Raw genomic sequence first — 18,916 nt, forward strand, 5'->3', positions numbered from 1 at the left:
AGCCACAGTGGATTGGCACAGTGTGCAGCTTTGAAATGAAAAGAAGCTTGGGTCTATGTAGAAAAAAAAAGATGAGGAAGAGGACAGCATTGTGTAGAGCTGACCTGGGCTGACATCAGTTGTGGCAACTGGTCTGTTGAGGATTCATTCTGGGGATGGCTTTGCCCTCCTCTCAGGAAAGGTTTCTGTTTGAACGTGCCAGCGAGATCTGAGCTGTGGAAGCCAACAGTTCATCCCTATCAACCTCATGTTAGTAAAGCAGTGACTGAACCCAGTGAGATTTTGTTCATGTTGTTTTGCCGGGGTTGGCCAATCAGAAATCTCATACTGACTTGCAAGACATGCTAAAGGACTACTTTTGCCTTGGGCATTCAGCACGAGTAACTGTACATAGACTGGTCTTCATCAAACATAAAATGTGCATTGATCTGAGAAAAGAGTGGCTGTAGGGAAGAGCGGATTCCAAAATGTCAGGGCAGTGAATGAAAACAAGGGCAGGAGCTATCCATTGAAATACCGTCTACGTGCCTTCTTTAAAAAAAAAAAAAAAGAAAGAAAGAAAAAGATTACCTGATATTTGGGATTGATTGTTGCACATTAGCTGTATTGTTTGCAGTAATTACCTAGAATAACCAGCTCTGGATCTGAATTTTAATTTCAGAACAATTTGCAATTACTTACTTTTGCTGCCATGACCCTTCTAGTTAAAAATAACTAGCTAATGCAATTTATTTTAGTACTATTGGCAGAGGTCTGTGACTTGAAAAGTGACAGTTTACATTAGGCAGAGCTGCAACTCTACCTAAAAATAAGTCAGTCAAGAAAGTTGTAGTAGCACAGAAGTTTAACATCTTTGACAGAACAACACAGAGGTCTGTGAGGTTGTTTCCTTCTTGGAGTAATTTAATCTGTTACTGATGCATCACAAATGTACTTTGTTTCAGTGTCTGATCCCCATCTAGTGGCATGCAGATCATGCTGGTGTATAGTTAACCTGTACTTGTAATTGCATGCCACAGGGTCAGTCTCGGTGCCGTACCCAAGCACAAACCTGATGTCAGATTCAAGCACTGCCATCTCAGAAAGAGTGGCCAGGAGCTGGAATGGGCTTCCCAAGGAGGTGGTGGTGTCACCATCCCCAGAGGTGTTCAGAAACACAGAGGTATGGCACTGAGGGACATGGGTTAGTGGGTATTTTGGTGGCAAGTCAATCGTTGGATGAAATGATCTTAGCGGTCTTTTCCAGTCTCTAATGACTCTATGATCCTATGATATTTTCCTGATATAGTTCTTGATTGTTATTGCACTGTACAGGTTTCCCAACAGGATGAACAAAGAAATGAAAATTAAAGGTTTGGAGAAAAGAAAAACACTCTGGAGGTTGGGAAAGGACTCAAGAACATTCTCAAAAGTAGGTTTGATTATTATCATGTCACTGAAATATTTAGTGGTAATTAAGCTGATTGATTCAAGGAGGCCATGGTGGAAAATCCTACCTGGGGAGCACTGCTGGCTGCAGGAGTACTCCACTAACCCCAGAGGAGCTGTATTTGTTACAAGTGAATGGGAGGATGGCAATTGGTTTTCGTGCTACCTCTGCTCTTTTTAAAACTTTCACCTATTGTATCTATCTTTATTTAATAATATGCTCTTAGGTCTGAACAGTCCTTTAGTTTCTGTCAAGAACTAGGAAATGTGTTGGTAAAGACTATACCAAAGGATGTATTTACAGGAATGGAACTCCTTTCTAGGGTGTATGTAATAGCAGATGAAGGCAGGAAGTAGGCTATACAGAACCACAAGATTTGCATTAAATATCAGCCAAACAAATATTAGGGGACATAGCACATCAACACACATTAAAGAAAAAAAAAAAAGAGAGAGAGAGAGGAAAAAAAAAAGAAAAAAAGAAAAAAAGAACTCTAAGCATTGCCTGTTGACATTAAAGTGAGATTTTCCAGATGAAAATTCATCCTATAACTACTTCCAGATGAAATTAATCCTATAAAGTTGATAAAGGCAATCCTATTATTTAAGGCTCCTATTAACAATTGCAGCTACTTCTATTCTGTTTCAATCCAGGTCTTGTGTGATTCAGGTATTCCCAGACTGAGGCCAAATCCTTGGGAACAAGAGTTCCCAGGGAATAAACAATCCAAAGAGCCAGCTGTATGTACACCATCTCTATTGTGACAGAGCAAGATAGATAAATTGACTGCACATTTAGATTCGGCAATATACTTGCTAACTGATTTAACTCAAAGGTATAAATTTACTGTTATTTCTTTTATTGTATCACTAGTTCTTTAAACAGTATGAATATATTAGATGCCAGTACTGTTTACTGACAGAGGAAAAACACAGAAAATGAAATCTTATCCTTTCTTTAATGGAAATCAGAAAAGGCAATTTTATATTAGTGCTTGTATGCAAACTGTGGATCAACAGAGCCATGACAAGTCTAGCTGGATGCAGTTAAAGTATTGACTGTAAATCCACAACCTAGAAGTGTCCAGAAATCTCATTTTCAATACAGGTCTGAAGAACTACCCTTTCCCTCTTTACCCTTGCAAATATTATATCTAAGTATTCCTTAATCTCATTAAGTCATAAATTAAATTAAAATTTGTATTGGCTACATAAAACATTGTCATCAGATCTACAGAAAAATTGCCTGGCTTGCATTATTTTTGTGATTCAATTTTGCACTTCATTTTCATTTGGAAACAACAAGCAAACAACAATGCTTAAAACTTAACAAACCTAGCACACCTTTAATTTTCTTTTTGAGCAACAGACATGCTCATCGTCACCTTCCCCAGTAATACGACAACTATTTCAACACAACAAGAGGATATTTCACTTTGTGAAGCAAATTCCTTAGGCCAAAATCTTCCTCCTCTGCCTTTCAGCTGTACTTCAGCATGTCTGGGGAGTCAGTGATTCAGAATCAGATGGACACTCTGTTCAGAGATTGTGCTGGAAAAGGCAGAAGAACTTTTCCTAAGCTCCAGCTTTGGAAAGTCTCAGTAGATTTGATGTTGGAGGATTTATTACACACTGCTCAATGGAAAAGACAGTTGTTTTTTTCTTAATGAGCTTATCATCCTCATAAAGACCTTTAATTCCCCGAAATAATTATGTGCTTAAATTATACAGACAATTTCCCTCTCAGCTTTTCATTGGAATTGTCCCCTTCTCTATGCTGATATAGTCCACTCAAAGTCAACAGACCACAAGCAGGCTATACAACACGGGAATATTTGCAAAATGATCAAACTGATCAAATCTTTTAAATGTTATTAAAAAGTCAAAGCATTCAGAAATACCGGTGGAGGGAATTCAGCTCATTCAGAAAAACTCAATCATGACATTCCACCTTCTTCCATTTTAGATCCTGACACTAAAAACCACTTGGAAAAGCCTATGGTCACAAAAAAATTGTCTCTCCAGCCAAATGCTTGAGGATTGTAGGAATATTTCGATTGTAGGAATATTTTGATGTCTTATCAGCTTTTCTTTTTGCATATAAATGAGCTTAAATACTACCTAAGCAAAATAAGATGATCTAGGAAGAGAGGGAAGGAGGGAAATTGAGGGTGTGAGAGAGTCCAACAGAGGGACATGATAAGGATTTCTGATTAACATTGTACAGCAAAAATTCAGAGTAGTTTACATACCTAATGCACATCAGACTTGACTGTGAAGAAATTCTTATTTAAAAAAAGTCTCTTTTTAAGTAGTATTAAATTGGTTTAGATGGCATTCACTGGGGAAATCAAAAGTTGACAGACTATCCCCCATAGGCACCTCTGAAACATAGCACTGGTCAGCTTTGAGACCTCTCTTGGGTAAGCCTGCTCTTCAGCCTCCGGCCACGTGCCTGAGTGATTATATAGGCTAACTTTCTGCTATTCCCTATAGTCCATATAAAGTATGATATACTGCTATTGTTGAGATACACCAGAGAGATAAAAAAAAAATAGTTTAAAAGATGCATGGGCCAGCCCAGATGGAACATTGATCAGAGGGCTAGATGTTACACCAAGTTAAACCATTCTGATTAACATTCCTGATATAAATAAATAAATAAATAATGAAATGTGTTTCTTCAAAAGCTGCATTTCTAAAATGTTCACAGCTTCATGACTTGCCATTGCATGAAGAATAGCTATACTAAGGTCTGATTCTTTAAGATATTCTCTATTTGGGCAAAATGATGTTTTTGGGTCCAATCCTGTCTTGAAAACCCCTTATGTCTCTCAGAACAAAATCTGTTCTCCAGTTCCCTGAAACAGAATCATTTTAGTCAGTGGGGTTTCATCAGTGCAGCTTAGAACAAAATTTGCTCATTAGCTTGGTTAAAGCACTTGCTCTCTGCCAGAATGCTGCTTCAAATAAACTTTACTTTTAGCACTCAAAATCAATTTAATTCCATGGATAAATAAAATTATTTCAGTAGCGATGTTGAGAACAAAAAAGGACTAAGTCAAGACAAATGAAATATAACTAAATACCAATGTTATTTATTTTTGAAAATTCCAAATCTGTGACAACTGTTCCTAATATAGTCTGTGGACCCTTTTCTGGCCCTAGAGATTAGTGAGCCCTGCTTTAGTTGGACACATCTTAGAACCCAACTAAAGGGCACCACTTTTAGCTGAAGAATGACATGCAACTCATCCCACAGACAGAGCAGAAGCCAAAGCAATCCTCTTACCAACATTTGTTACTGTTTAAAGGTTGAAATGAAATCTGTGGGGCTACCTAGCAAAGTGAGTTTTCTCCAATACCAGAAGTAACTGGCAAGTTGGTCCAACCATTGATTTGGAGGAAGATGAAAGCTTTATTTGATGTTCCAGCTTGCTTTATTCATTCTGCTTGAAATGAAACCAGTCTGGGAGAACCAAGTGGTGAGAGGTTCGTGAAAGGAAGGTGAAAGAAGGTGAGATGAGGCTACTGTGTTCCAGGAGAAAGATAGAAAAGGCTGTGAGAGAGAATGAAGGCAGGAGCCAATAGTGATGTGACAAATGAGCACAACAAGCAGTGCCAGAGAAAGACAGAGGTTACAGTAATGTAATCAGGGGGTGGCTTCAAGAAACCACTCCAAGTCTAAGGAGCTGAAATTGCTCTGCAGGTACACAGGTGTTCTCATGCTCATCCTCAGTAGTGGTGAACCTAATTCAGACTTCAGGTGGCTTTACCTGATACTAGTTTTGCATCAGGTAGAACAGGTAACAAAAACTCCTAGGTACATTATGGCTGCATTTGCCACGTAATAGATCTGAAATTTAATTACCATGTGAAGAAATTCCTAAAGGCAAGCAATGCATCTGATGGTCTATGTTTGCCATCTAGTGGTACAAAGCCAAAATTCGTGTTCTGATCCGTGACTGCCAACAAAGCAGCTGAAAGCTGTGTTCTATAGGACCTCTGTAGGAGTATGTATGGTTACTTTCCAACCAAGAGAATGAAGTACAAAGATATTAGCAGCTCCTAAGAGAAACTATACAGGAAATTTAAAGCATTATGGCAACAGAGCGTATGTACTTAAAACTAAGCTACAGGACTAGACTTTTCTCTTTCAAAACATTTCAAGGACGTGTGAGTAAATAATAGAAGAAATAACTTTATTTCACAGTTATGTCATAGAGTAATCACAAGACAAGAGAGATGCATTAGTAGAAATATATTTTATCAGAAGAAGTTCTATACAGCATGGTATCTAACCTACATGTTATTTAGATTTCATGTCACATAGCTAGGAAAACAACAATTAAATATTGATTTTCCACCAATATTCAGAAAGCTTAATATAATTCCCATAACCCAACAAAACAGAAAATATTTTTATGCTTTACTATTAAAATGTGTCTAGGAATTAAAAGTTGGGGTTTTCAGAGTGTCTGTGATTCAGGAGCATCAGTTGGTTTAGCAGTCCTTGGGACTTTTCCTCATAAGTTGAGCAGTTGTTTTTTCTTCTTTTTTAAAACAACTTTCTCAGGTCACAGTGAATGAAAATAGAGCAATACAAACTACTGAGAGGACAAATCGCTGATGACCAAAGCAAAGATAACTGAGGTTAAATTAACTGTACAATGTACAGTTAACACTAATATGATTTTGAAAAGTCTTAGCAGTAACACTATATATTCAATAAGATGCACAGATAAAAAATATTATATGCTATTAGCTATGATCCCTTCTTTTAGAAATATTTATTGAATCTTTTATCTATTGAGCAGCTGTTGCTATGCTCGCTCAATTATTCATCCACTCTTTCATCTGTTATTTGTTTAATTAATTATTCAATCAATTGTTAACTGAGGGACCGTGTATGATCTATGTTTTACAATTGACTTCAAAGAGTGAGGCAGCTGAATGCATCCGATAGAAAATAGAAAAAGGCATTGCAAGGTTCACAACAATTATCCAAGGTTCAAAGCCAAAAACGATTTCTTCCAGCCCATTGTCGTATTCTGGGCGACACCCAAATGCCGGCGGGATCCAAAGCTGTAAGGGAAGAAGGCGATACCATATTAATTATAAATGATGAAGGACCAGCCCATAATGACTGTGCTCCCATTGGCCTGTAATTTAGCTTTGGAAATCTCTGAGCCCGCCCTGTTACCAGGGTGCAACAATGGCACAGATTTCAGCTTTCACTGCTGATAATTTTATATTTTCTTTATGGTGACTAAAGAGAGTTAGATTCTGTGTTTAGGTAAAATCTGTTCCTCAAAGGCATATCCACTTATTCTTCCAGAAGAACTAAAATTCACTTGCTGCAAACTATAGAACCATGTAATTTTAACATACTTATCAGGCTAGAAGGGCTAGGAAGATTTGGGGTATTAACCTGTGAATTACATTCAAAATGCCTTACCGAAAGATTACAGAGGAATAAAAATGCGGCAATGTTCTTGAGAATTCTCCTCTTGTTGTCAGCCACTGAGCTCCTGCTGCAGAGGGAGAACTCAGAGGCAGAATGCATGCCTGAGCCATCTCCCTGACTTTTCCCTTCACTGTCACCATTGCTCCCATCACGTTCTCTGGTACAGATGCTACCACGGAACAGGCATGGCAGCTCCCCAGCATCCCGAGTAGTGTGGCCATTGTAAATCTCCTTGTACGAGGGTGTAAGTGTCAAAGTGCTCCCTCGAGACACTGTCACTATTCGCAGGGTTTTAACATCATCATTCACCTTTTCCTGCTCACGATGTATGGATTCAATGATAAAGAGATTCTGAATGTATTTCTCAATGATGACGAGGATGGAATAGGGCAGGTTATACCAGGTGTATTTGGGGTGAGCCTGGGCACAGATAATTGCTAGTATGGAGCCCCAGGAGAGGAGCCAGGACCCAGCAGCTGTGCCAACCAGCAGTTCTGCATCCAGTTTTCGAGCAGGATTTTTGGAGTTGTCCAATGATCTATCCTCCAGTCTGTAGATCAGCAGGGCGATGACTCCAGCCGTGCACATGAGAACCAGCACAAAGATAGCATGGAGGTAAAACATGGTCAGTGCTAATTCACTTTTGATTTTCGAACGTCCAATCTGAATTAAATACACTACAACAATTGCTATTGTGCTAGTTAACACAATTAGTCCAAAAATCATCCCAACGGTTATGCCGTGAAATTTGAATGGAGTTTTGTGTTGCTGATGGTGTTCTACTTTGCGGCCAATATTCTTCCACAGGACATAGAGCATTGTGGATGCTAGAATGTGATATTCTATATTAAAGGGGTACAGGTAATATATTCCTTGAGAAAATATCGAACAGAGAGTTGTTGTTGTACAATTGCATTGAGGTGCATGGTCATCTAAAACTAAAGGAGAGGGAAAGAGATTAGATGTGTGAAATATACAGAATTATTGCTTAAAGTGAATAAATAAAACATAAATAAAACAGTAAAACAGTAAGGGTAAGATTTCAGTGACATCATACTGTCCACTTAGCCATCTAAAATGGGTTCAAGTTGTTTAAGTCATTAGTGTAACAAAGCTTGCATGGTTCCCAAAGTATCATCTCTAGCATCTTAGCAATAGCATAGCATGAAGAAATGCTGCAGCAAAGTGCAGCAGAGCCTTTGTAGAAATACTGTTCTATTATATGAAAATCCAGGATTCCAGGGCACTGAGTCCTCAATCATTTGGTGTAAGTGGCTTTTATAGAAGCCACCTGTGAATCAGGTGAATTGCACAAATTTAATGAGAAAAGGGCTCCTCTAATTTTTATCAGTTACTGAAACTGGTTTCTAATAACTACAGCACTTCATTAAAATTGTGTTTATGTCTAGGAAAAAGATAAAATAAACCACAGATACTTGTGATGCCCCAGTATAGTTTGAAGGTAAAATAACTATGAATCTTTCTACTCCTTTTGTGAGGAACCTATGAAATGGTTCTCTCTGCTGTGTAATAACCTGCATTATAAACTCAGAGAACAAATTGCACGTTATTTGTAAAATAAGTGTATTTAATGTGTATTTATATCCCAATCAAATAGTACAAGAAAGCATACATTTCCACAGTGTCAGAAGATACTATTTTTACAGTGTGTTCTTTCGAAAACACTCTAAACCATTCCACTAAATTCCGTGGGTCTGCATACCATGTGTTACCTCTCTTCTGGGAAGGATTTGCAGGACTATCAATTCTTGTTTCTCCACCAGCAGTTTAGAAAACAGTTAATTCAATTTAAAATAGCTGTATTCCATTTACTTTTTTGATTTAGTTACAGAGGGTTCCTCAGTGATGTTATTCCTCAGAAGAATTATTTTTTAAGATCCGTTTGTAACTTCTATCAATTGTTTTTATTCTGGACCTCAACCAATGGGTAGATAAACTGACAGAAAACCACAGCCTGAGTGGCATATATGATCATTTTAGTTGCTGTATAAACTGATTGTATATTGCTCATGAGCAGCTACACAGCAAATACCCAGCTCATTCCTGCAGAGGTGTAACATTTTGTATGGGAGCAGGAATTTCAAAATGTACAACCCTTCATCTTACCTATTGTTATGTTCCCGAAACCAAGTGTGATTAGTCTCTCCTTGTGTTCATTCAGTTGATGTTTTGACTCTGTTAACACTCCATTTGTCCACAAGAGTAAATTTGTGAACACAGAATGGATAACCCCAAACCTACAAAACAAGGTAATTACTGAAGGAATCTGTACAGCAGATGTTCATATATATAACACGTATGTTAAATACAATGGATTAATAGTACCCCACACATCACTATTTAGTTAGTGCAGGAAAAAATAAATCATAACTGATCTCTCCAAACAAGTTCCACAGCGAAGCACAACGAATGTTAAACTTTGAAATTAGCACAGAAACAATGGATTAATATATTAAAACACAGATGGGATGCTTTTATGCTCTCTTTTTTGTTGGCCTTTTTCTTTGGGCTGGACATGTTAATGACAGTGAATTAACATTCTGTCCAGGGTTAATTGTATTTCTGTGGCGCTTCTTCATACTCACTGTGGCTGGCCTTTCTTTTAGGAGATAACACTGCTTTGTCTAACTTCTGTCCATGCATTTTTGTCTTCTGGAGAGATCTGAAGACAACAGAGGGCTTTATCCCATTCAGAATACTGGTACAGTGAGGCTAGGTCTCCAAGTGGTTTTAAGGGCCCTGGTCTTGGACAAGCCATGTCATGGTTTGGTGAAACAGAATGGCATTGGAGAAAGAAGTGGGTTAATGATTCTGAGCCTACTAGTTAAGTCCATATAATACTTGTTCTTAATTGCCCAGCACTCCCCTTTTTATTGTAGAAGGCCGTGTTTCCTGTTTCCTGGGCACAGTCCTTTCATTCACCATTCTGCCAAGCATTATTCTCTTGTACCCAAGGCTCATGATGTTCCTTCACCAAGAATCAGTTCTTTATTATTCCACTGTTTGCAGTGAATGATTTGCAATTAGATGTTTTGGAAATTCTACAAATAAACAGAGCTGGTTTCACCATGTGACACTGCAAGCCTTCTGCAATCACTATGTTTTTTCATATGAGGCTGAAATGTTTACCAAGAGAACAGAAAAAAAGGAGAGCCATCATCATAGCTGGTGTTCCTGAGTAAGTTTCTTTTACTTCCTGTAAAAACAGGTCAGCTCATTGACAATTTGAGATTAATATTTTAAAAGTTATTATGTTTATTTCACTTCTGTGTCAAGACATTCATAATCACTAATTTACATTTTTACAAAACCAGAAATACATCAGAGCTAGCTCTTCTGCCTCAAAGAGCATCCCTCGGTTCCATACCAAATGCATGCACTCAGCTGTTTCACAGGACACACCAGTTACGCCATGAGAACTGAGATCTTGTGTCAGAAATATGCAGAACCCTTACTGAGCTGGGTGCACAGGATACTGCTGGGGAGGCTGTGTTTCTCAGTGTATTTGCATGCATGCACCTAGATAAAAAATGTGAGTTCCTAAAAGGTGAACATAAAATAACCCAGATACACTGCACTGACTCATTCCATCTCAGCAATAGAAAATAGGGTAGTGCATAGTTCTCAGAAATAAATCTGGTACTTCCTCTGACAAACATACATTATTTTGGACATGTCATACACTACTCTTTCCCATTCGTGATAAACATATACTTATTCTGTGTCTGTTGTACCTTATGAAACATAAACACACTTAAAAAGAAAAAATATATATTTCAGACTATTATCTTCCAACTTGGGTGCATGGAGTTACTTTTTATTTAGAATAGCACAATGAAGATGAAAATCAAGGTCTGTGAGTTTTCAGTGTCCCTCTTACAGTAAAACTGTAGGTGCAAAAACACTGTGCAGATGTACACTTATTTGCATTCCAGATGAGGATCAGATCTACTTTACCTTTCAAGTGTTTTGAAAGACTGGATAATATCCTTTGCATGACACCAAAGAAAGTATACCTGAATGATTGAAATAAAGAGAAATGTCATTATACTAATGCATATGTATGAAAAACGTAAAGGAAAGCATTTCTGAAGACAGAAACATTGACAATTAAATCCAGTAATGACTTAACCCAAGGTGGCTCCATCTCCACATCTACGAAATTACTCCTGATCCTTTCTGACATTCAGCCATAACCTTTCTGGAATGAGGAACCTAGGACTTCAAGCCAGCAGCTCAAGAGTAGAAAGTTTCAAAATGGTTCACCATAACATACCATGGTTCTGTATCTCGAGTGGCTTTTATTTCAATGACAAAGTAAATAAAATAAACAATGCTATGATTACTGCAGGGCGTGCTGATGCTATGTTTGAATAATTTACTAAATACATGAAATTCTATGAAGGGAAAGAGACAAGTAAAAGGGTAGACTTGACTGACGAAGCAAACAATAGATGTCCAGAAAGCAAGATAAAAGGTTTTTATATCAGTCTGGGTGATGACTGCATTAGGAGGAACAAATGCAGTTTCACTCAAGTGTAGTACAGAAAGCTCAAGCTGTAGAACAAAAGATAGAGAATGGTATTGAGTTAGTCACTTACAATACTTCTTTCCCCTATATTTTCTTTGTTTGTGGAAACCTCAGGATATAGATTGTTTCTAATACAAAACCTATTCCAAAATCTGGTTGGGGCAAGCTGAATGATACCGATAATACATCAGCAATGTTAGTCTGAAACTGGGATTCCAAAGAACTTTGGGTTCTTCTGCAGCAGCTACAATGACTGGAAATCCATTTTCTCACTGATGTAGGGTACCTCCACAGCTGGTGCTGTCTGTGACATTCAGTATCTGATTTGAGAAAAAGGTAGGATTGTGCAGTTTTCTGTGTCTCCTACTGGAAGTCCAGGGCACAGAAGACAGTACTGGACATTTGGAATTGAGTTTGCCCAAATCCAAGCATCCAGCTACATATTCTTTCAATTAAGCATTTATCACACAGAAATATAAACATTGCAAAACTCCAGATGTGAAGACTACAAGATGACATGGAAACTGAAATCAGCAGGTATCACCTTAGGCTTATCTCTATCATAAGATAGACGTAGTAAAATCTAACAGCAGATGTGAAAACATTCTTCAGAACTAAAATAAAGAAGATGCTTAGTTCAAACACTAAAATCAAGAGAGTGGAAGAAAAATAGGAATAGAAAAATCACTAAGGTAAAGAAATTACATAAAATCTACTTTTTGCTCCCAGAGCACATGTTGCCTCAAAGGAACAAAGGGTTCTGTCTGTGAAAGAGCTTAATGTAAAGGCTGCCTTGGAACAGTGGAGATCAGAGGCAGGCTGGTGCTAGTTCATTGTTTGCACAGTTGTAGGATATATTTGTTCATTTACTGCCAAGTAATAGGATGTCTCATTAGTGTAAAATACAACAGCATCTAACAAATGTTCTGTGGAAAATTAATCCCTAGGCTTTCATAGGACACACAATTAGGAATCCTCTCTGGTGTAACTTCAGCCTGCATTTCAAGGACACTAGACTTTTCTTAAGTGAGAGGTATGTGGCAAATTACATATTTTACCTTTTCTTTGAGTGCTTGTACTAACATTTCATGATTTCATTATTTTAAGCTAAGCAAATGAAAAAATCAACAACATAAGTGATGTAATATTAAACAAAATTAATGTTCTCTTTGTTCAGCTCCATCTATTCCACACTCTAGGTCGCAGTAGCTGGAATCATCACAGAGGAGGGTTTACTGGATATAATAAAGAATGCTGCTTGCAGATTAGTGGGAAAAAAGTCTCAGTTTCTTAGGTTTGTTTCTCAGAAATAAAGCAAAGAAATTGTTAGTCATGGAGCGTGAATAGTACAAGAATGTAGAAGTATAACATCAAATCTGAACATTGCTCTCGGATTAAAATAGAGATCTCCTGCTTAGATTTCAATGTTCTTTTTTTTTTTTTTTTCCTGTTACAGAAAAGAGTAGAACGTAGGTGTTTCACTGCTCATTTTCATGCAACCACAATCACTAGAAAAAACATTCTTTTCTTTCCTGTTCTCATCCTCATCAGCGTGTTACATTCTTTGTCCTGGCTGCAACTGATTATCATTCTTTAGTGGCTCTTCCTTTCCTTCTTCATCACTAATCTGCTCATAGAGGCCTACAGAAATTTCAATTTCAGACTGCCCTGACAAGAAAGGAGATAACAATCTCAATCTTCACTTTACCATGAAATGTACCTGGCTTCTGCAGATACCAACAGTTTTCACAATCTGTGCTTTCACACAGACTGGATAACAAGCTGCAACAGAACTAGGAGGTGTTCGTGATCCAGGCATTCAAAATAAGGAAAACTATTAAGAAAACTGGCCAGCACCTTTTTGCTCCATTGTATAATTAAGAAATGGGCAACATTTATTCATTAATAATCAATCAGCTTTGGAATGTCATAATGTAATAGAGACAAAGCCTGAAGGTAAACGAGCGGATGGAGTATTTTACAGGAGACACTGACCATATTTGGTACTGCACAGCCACTCAGAAGCAGAATCAAATGTTTCTGCAAGGAAAATCTATGTTCGTTTGTTACAGGAGGGATGTGCAAGTATTTTATTACCCACAAAGAAAGGGTTTACTTCCATTTGAAGAATGAGGCATATACTCCTATCAGGGATATCAGGACAGATAGACTGATATTTGTGTGGCAAGTTGTACATACAAAAACAAGTGAACCATCTTATCATCAAGCTGCTTATTTCTGCTAGAAAAAAAATCCTGGAAGCTTTATGTGTAATAAACTAAAAAATATATAACTTCAACTACAGAAGAATGTTTTTGTTTCTTTCTTTTTTGAACCCACAGGAGTTTTCCAGCTGAAATGTCAGGATGCTGAGTCTGGATTTCCACATAAAAAGGGTATACATGCATTAAAACTTTGTCCTTAAAATTATCTTGTTAAATACTTAGAAATTAGATACTGCAAAAACCACTGGTTATGAGGAGAAAAAAAAAGAATTTTTTAGTAAGAAATATAATATAAAATTGCAGCCAGTGACTTTTACCTGTAAGATGGTGTGTGCTGCATGTGTAACAGGAAAGATGCCTTCAGTTGGTGACAAACAGTTTGAAAAATCAATATAGTATCCAATTTTAAAGGAGTCCAGAATCAAAGTAATCACTGCAAATAATGTAATTCCACCTGCAAATGAAAAGATATTAGAAAATGACATTGTACATTGTCTAGAGACAATCTGTACCCCATGCCAAAATCTTATTTAGGGAAATAAAAGTAGATCAGTGTTCATGAGGACAACTGACATAAGTAATTGGTAATATTAATAAAAGCCACTGCCCATTACTTTACTAAAGCATCACACTGTACACACCTAGCTCATCCAGCGATGGACTTAAAGATGCTCTGCACCTTGCAGATGGCTCTCATGTCCTTGCAAGATTAGCCTCTCAAACTGTAGCATTGATGTGGTCATATAGTGCATGAATTAATGCTTTATACAGTCACAAAGCAAACTACACAAGGGGAGCTGAACAATAATGTTACAGTCCCTGGGCCCAAGAGCTCTACAGTGGGCAGTAACACAATCACTTGGTATGCCATCTCCATTGTTTGGGAGGTTAAACTTCAATTCAGAGACCAAAACTGCAACAAGCTCTGTGGTTTGGTTTCCTAGAAAGGATCCAAAACTTCAGTATTACAAATTAATCTTATTTATACATACAATTATTAGAAATGATGAAGATGATTCCATTATTTTCATATTTCTAAGCTAAAGAAATAAGAAATAATTTCTATTGAGCTTCATACTAGGAAAATTAGAATTTTTTTTTTAATGTTCATTGAAATTTTTGTGTTTTGGAAGATCAAGAACAGGATTTTCAGTATCGCAAAGCATTGACTTTATTCATTATATTAATCATCAAGAAGCAGAAAACCATAATGATACAGTTGTGAAAATGTCACTCTAAAAATAGAGTTTGGGTTTAAAGGACAATTTTAAAGCAAGTAAGAAAAAGATATAAGTTGAAGTCTGCCAAGAGCTGGCTAAGATGACCAGCCACCTATGCTTTAAAAAGAAGATGTACTGCTGCAGAACACAATAAAATAAAACCATTTGTGAAGCCAATTGATTTTCCTTTTGAGTTCTTTGTCTCAGCAGATTGAACTTCAAAATAATGGTTACAGAGCTTTTCATTACAGGAGAGTCTCCTCTGGGGTATAAAATCAGAGCAAGTAAAGGAAATGAGTCCATTTATACAAAGCTTCCTCAGTTTCCCTGGGATTATTTGGGCCAGAACAACTGGACTTTGTTAAAGACAAAGACCTCATGGGAACTTTTGTCACAGTAAATCTGTAGAAGAGGTTGGTCCGCCATGCAAGCTGGAAGGGAAACGCTCTAGTTCATACTGTTCACATTTAGGCACAAAAAAGCTTCAGAAAACCTTTCTGTAAGCAATTCTTATAATTGTCCATTCTAGCTTTGTTAACTCAGTGCGAGGACTCTGCTACAAGAGGTCTTTGTTAAGTCATTCTCTTCCAGTATTTGTCACAGCCACCTACTGCCACCTTTACCAAAATGATAATCATGGTTTGAAGGAAATCGTGAAAATATGCTGAGCCTGTTTTACATGTTATTCTGGTTGATTTGTGAACATTTTCTCCAATGATGAAAGTAAGGACACATTCTTCCAAAGCAGCTGATAAATCTAGTCAAGAATTGCCCAGATCTTTCTGTGCAAAGACAAGATGAAAATGTGTCCTTTCCCCTCATTTTTGGATTTGTCTGCCAGATAAAAGATTTCTATGACAAAACCACTGATACGGGGAAGGACAAGAGGAATCTTGGCAGAGGAACTGCCACCTTAGCTCAGCTAAGTTTTCTCTTACCATACAGGATAAAGGAGTTTTACAAGCTTGATGTAACTACAAGAAACTCTTAAGAATAGGAAAGTGTAGGACTTTCCCTAAGGACAAATTTATTGAATTGCAGCATAGACATCCAAGAGAAGCCATGGAAGCTGCCACAGCTGAGAACATATTACAAAGAACAATCCTGTGCTGGTAAAAGAAATGGATAAAGTAACCAAGTAGTGCATTCCAGGATCTTATTTCTCAATGTTTGTAACTCCTTATATCCTGCAGGACAAATGAAATGCTGTGAATGCGTTGCCAAAAGAAGAAAGGGCAGGGGGTTCTGTTGTACTCATCCATGTAAAGCAGTATTTACTCCATACTTAAGGAGGAGAAAGTTATTCTCTGTAACATAAGCATGGCTTGGTCCAAAATAGGATCAAATTAAACCTTTCAATAATGGGTTTTGGTAGGATTTAAGTCACAAAAGGGAATAAATAAAAAAAAAAAAAAAGCCTGAGAACTGAGTGTTATTTTGGAAAACAGTGAATAATCAAAAGGAACAGTCAGAATATAAATCAGTACATTTCAGGAAAGAGTCTACAGACCATGACTGTATATTGTACTAAAAAATAATAATTTTAAAAATAATAATAAATAAATAAATCTCCTAAAAATCCCCAGAGTAATTTTTATAGCATGATTGCTAACAGGTGCAAAGAAAAATGAAAGACACAGACACTGAGACAAAAACTGAACCAGACTTTTACTACACCGCCTTACTTCTCAAACTCATCAAATTTTAGATGTTCTTGGGATATTCATCTAAATTTTTCATTGGGTAATGCTGTGATGATGACTGATTGCTGTATCTTTCTAGCAGCAAGAAAATATTTAATACTTAAGCTGTTTTATAGCATTCAACACATCTATTTTCCAACATACTATTTGCAGTATCAAGACTGGAAAAACAGTTGGTAAAGCTGGGCTTGCCAATTCTTGTGTAATGCTGAGTTGGGTTTCCTTTTCCTGTGAGACAGAAATATGGCATTTGGTATGACTGCAATGTGCTCCCCTAGTCACTAGCTCTTGATATAATTTGTGTCCTTACAATAGGCACCTGAACTGCAAGTAATGGCCATTAAATCCCATCACTATCCTTGCAGATTTCTATACTTTTCCTACAAGATAATGCTAGCTTTAGATTTCATGCTCATATATTTTACCTACTAAACTATACTCTGGTCTGGACAAGCATTATCTTCTAACTCTAGGCTATTCTGAAGTTTGATGGTTGAATCTGGTGATCTTGAAGGTCTTTTCCAACCTCTGTATGGGCCCTGGGGCAGCCTGACCTGGTGGCTGGCAACTCTGCTCATGGCACAGGGACTGGAGCTTGACAATCTTTAAGGCCCCTTCCAAACTAAGTCATCCTATGATTCTGTGAAACGATTCTAAGGCATCACTGAATAGGTGCAAATAGGAATATTTGGAATACATGAGTAATGAGAGCCCTTGACATATCTCACTAATGCTAGTATAAGGACTATTTCATGGCCTGGAAAAGTGATAAATCCTGTGGGAGTATTGCATGACACCATAATAACCTGCCTCCTCCAAAATCTGTGTTTTGTTTCTTATGTGCTGCCAAAGCAACCTGGTACATAGAGGAAAGGGGAAACAAGCTTTCAGTGCTGTAAATAGTATGTTGAGAAGTGGGTATGTTTAGTGTTAGTTTTCCCACACGATCCCTCATTGTGTTGGGCTTATGAATATATTTAATTAGTGCTTGCTATGTGTGCACAGGATCCCCAACACCGGGATGCTCCCTGATAAGAGATGCAGTATGGAGGTGGGCGATGGCACACACGTCCTGTGCCCAGTGCCACCTGCATGCCACGTACTTACACTTCAGCCATCGGGCTCCAGCATGGGTGTCCTTGTCCCGGATCAGCCTCCTCTGCGTGCAGCTCCTGAACAGGTACCACAGCATCCACAGCAGCTGAACGAGCATCAGCGTGATGAGGTAGGACAGCAGGTGGCTCTTGCTGATACCCACGGCGTGCACAGCCCAGGCGAAGGTGAGCAGCAGCCCGGCCAGGAACAGGTTGATGCCGTACTGGCTGCTGAGGATCTCGGCGTTTTTCTGCGGGTAGCTGCCGCCCGCGGAGAGCGAACCGCCGGCTTTGTCCATCTCCCAGCCGGTCGCTGCGGGCGGCCGGTCCGTTTCCCCGGGCAGTCCCGAGGCGGCCGCAGGCCCGGCCCCCAGCGGCCCCGGGGGCGGAGCGGGACCGCTGGCTGTGGCCGTGCCTCCCCACCGCTGCAGGGCTGCTGAGCGGCGGCGGGCACCGTGCCCCACGCTCGGCCAATAGCTGGGGCCAGCAGCAGGGCTAGCGGGGAACACGTTCTGTGACCTATAGCCAGAAGACAGGAACGCACGCAAAACTCCAGATGCCGAGCGCCAGTTGATGGCCTGTAGGGGCTGGCAAGAATTCATCCCAGTGTAAAACAGGAAATATTTTAGATGGGATTTTGTTTGCGTACAACACAAATTCCCTTAATCCTAGGTGTTCACGTAGCCATAGCTTGGAGGCCAAACACGAAGATAGTCTGGTCCTTATTCTGGCCAGGCAGGTCTCACATTTTTACCCTAAACCTGCTGGTAGCATATCTAACATCCAAAGCATTGGTGGCTTTTTTTGTTGTTGTTTTGGTTTTTTTTTTTAACGCTCCGAGACCTACGTCTGACATGAAATTAAACCACTAACTCAGCTACTTAAACATTTGGAAGAAAAGAGAAGACAGCATGTATTTTACTCCCACTGGAAAAACTTAACAAGGTCTAACGCTTCTCCTCTTCCCAAGCACATAAGTTCAATACTTCTGTAGATATGTATAATACTTCTGTCCTATGTGTAGGACACTTCTGGTAACAGATGAACGCTTCAGCCTTCCATCACCTCCAGCTCAGAACTACACCCATCCTGTTCAGAAGCTTGTAGAAATGCTGTGTCCTACTTCGTATCTTATGCAAATTTCTAAGAGCTCCAATGTGTAACTGCCTGGGCTATTTTATTTCCATTCCTTTTAAGAGGATTCCAGAGCATCTCTTTTTATCTGTG

At 38.5% G+C, this 18,916-nt stretch overlaps 1 protein-coding gene across 1 annotated transcript; it reads right to left on the reverse strand.

The window, feature by feature from the left end:
- Window positions 1–6,342: 6,342 nt before the first annotated feature.
- Window positions 6,343–17,988, reverse strand: OTOP1 (otopetrin 1). The gene is made up of 6 exons (XM_065736141.1): window positions 17,703–17,988; window positions 13,990–14,126; window positions 10,874–10,932; window positions 9,023–9,153; window positions 6,887–7,833; window positions 6,343–6,513 (listed from the first exon to the last, which is right to left on the reverse strand). The coding sequence occupies exons 1-6, from the start codon at window positions 17,986–17,988 to the stop codon at window positions 6,343–6,345; spliced, it is 1,731 nt and encodes a 576-aa protein (XP_065592213.1).
- Between the last annotated feature and the right edge of the window lie 928 nt (window positions 17,989–18,916).

This window comes from Cyrtonyx montezumae, unplaced genomic scaffold, assembly GCF_038088225.1.
Source record: "Cyrtonyx montezumae isolate F1298 unplaced genomic scaffold, pur_monq_1.0 scaffold_2, whole genome shotgun sequence".
Taxonomy (NCBI): Eukaryota; Metazoa; Chordata; class Aves; order Galliformes; family Odontophoridae; genus Cyrtonyx; species Cyrtonyx montezumae.

Excerpts from the sequence above, each read along its gene's own strand:
- OTOP1 (XM_065736141.1), bottom strand. The coding sequence starts at position 17,988 with ATGGACAAAGCCGGCGGTTCGCTCTCCGCGGGCGGCAGCTACCCGCAG. Across the intron at positions 14,127-17,702 it reads TGGAGCCCGATGGCTGAAGT|GTGGAATTACATTATTTGCA; the intron begins GTAAGTACGTGG and ends TTTCATTTGCAG. Across the intron at positions 10,933-13,989 it reads CAGCACACACCATCTTACAG|GTATACTTTCTTTGGTGTCA; the intron begins GTAAAAGTCACT and ends TCAATCATTCAG.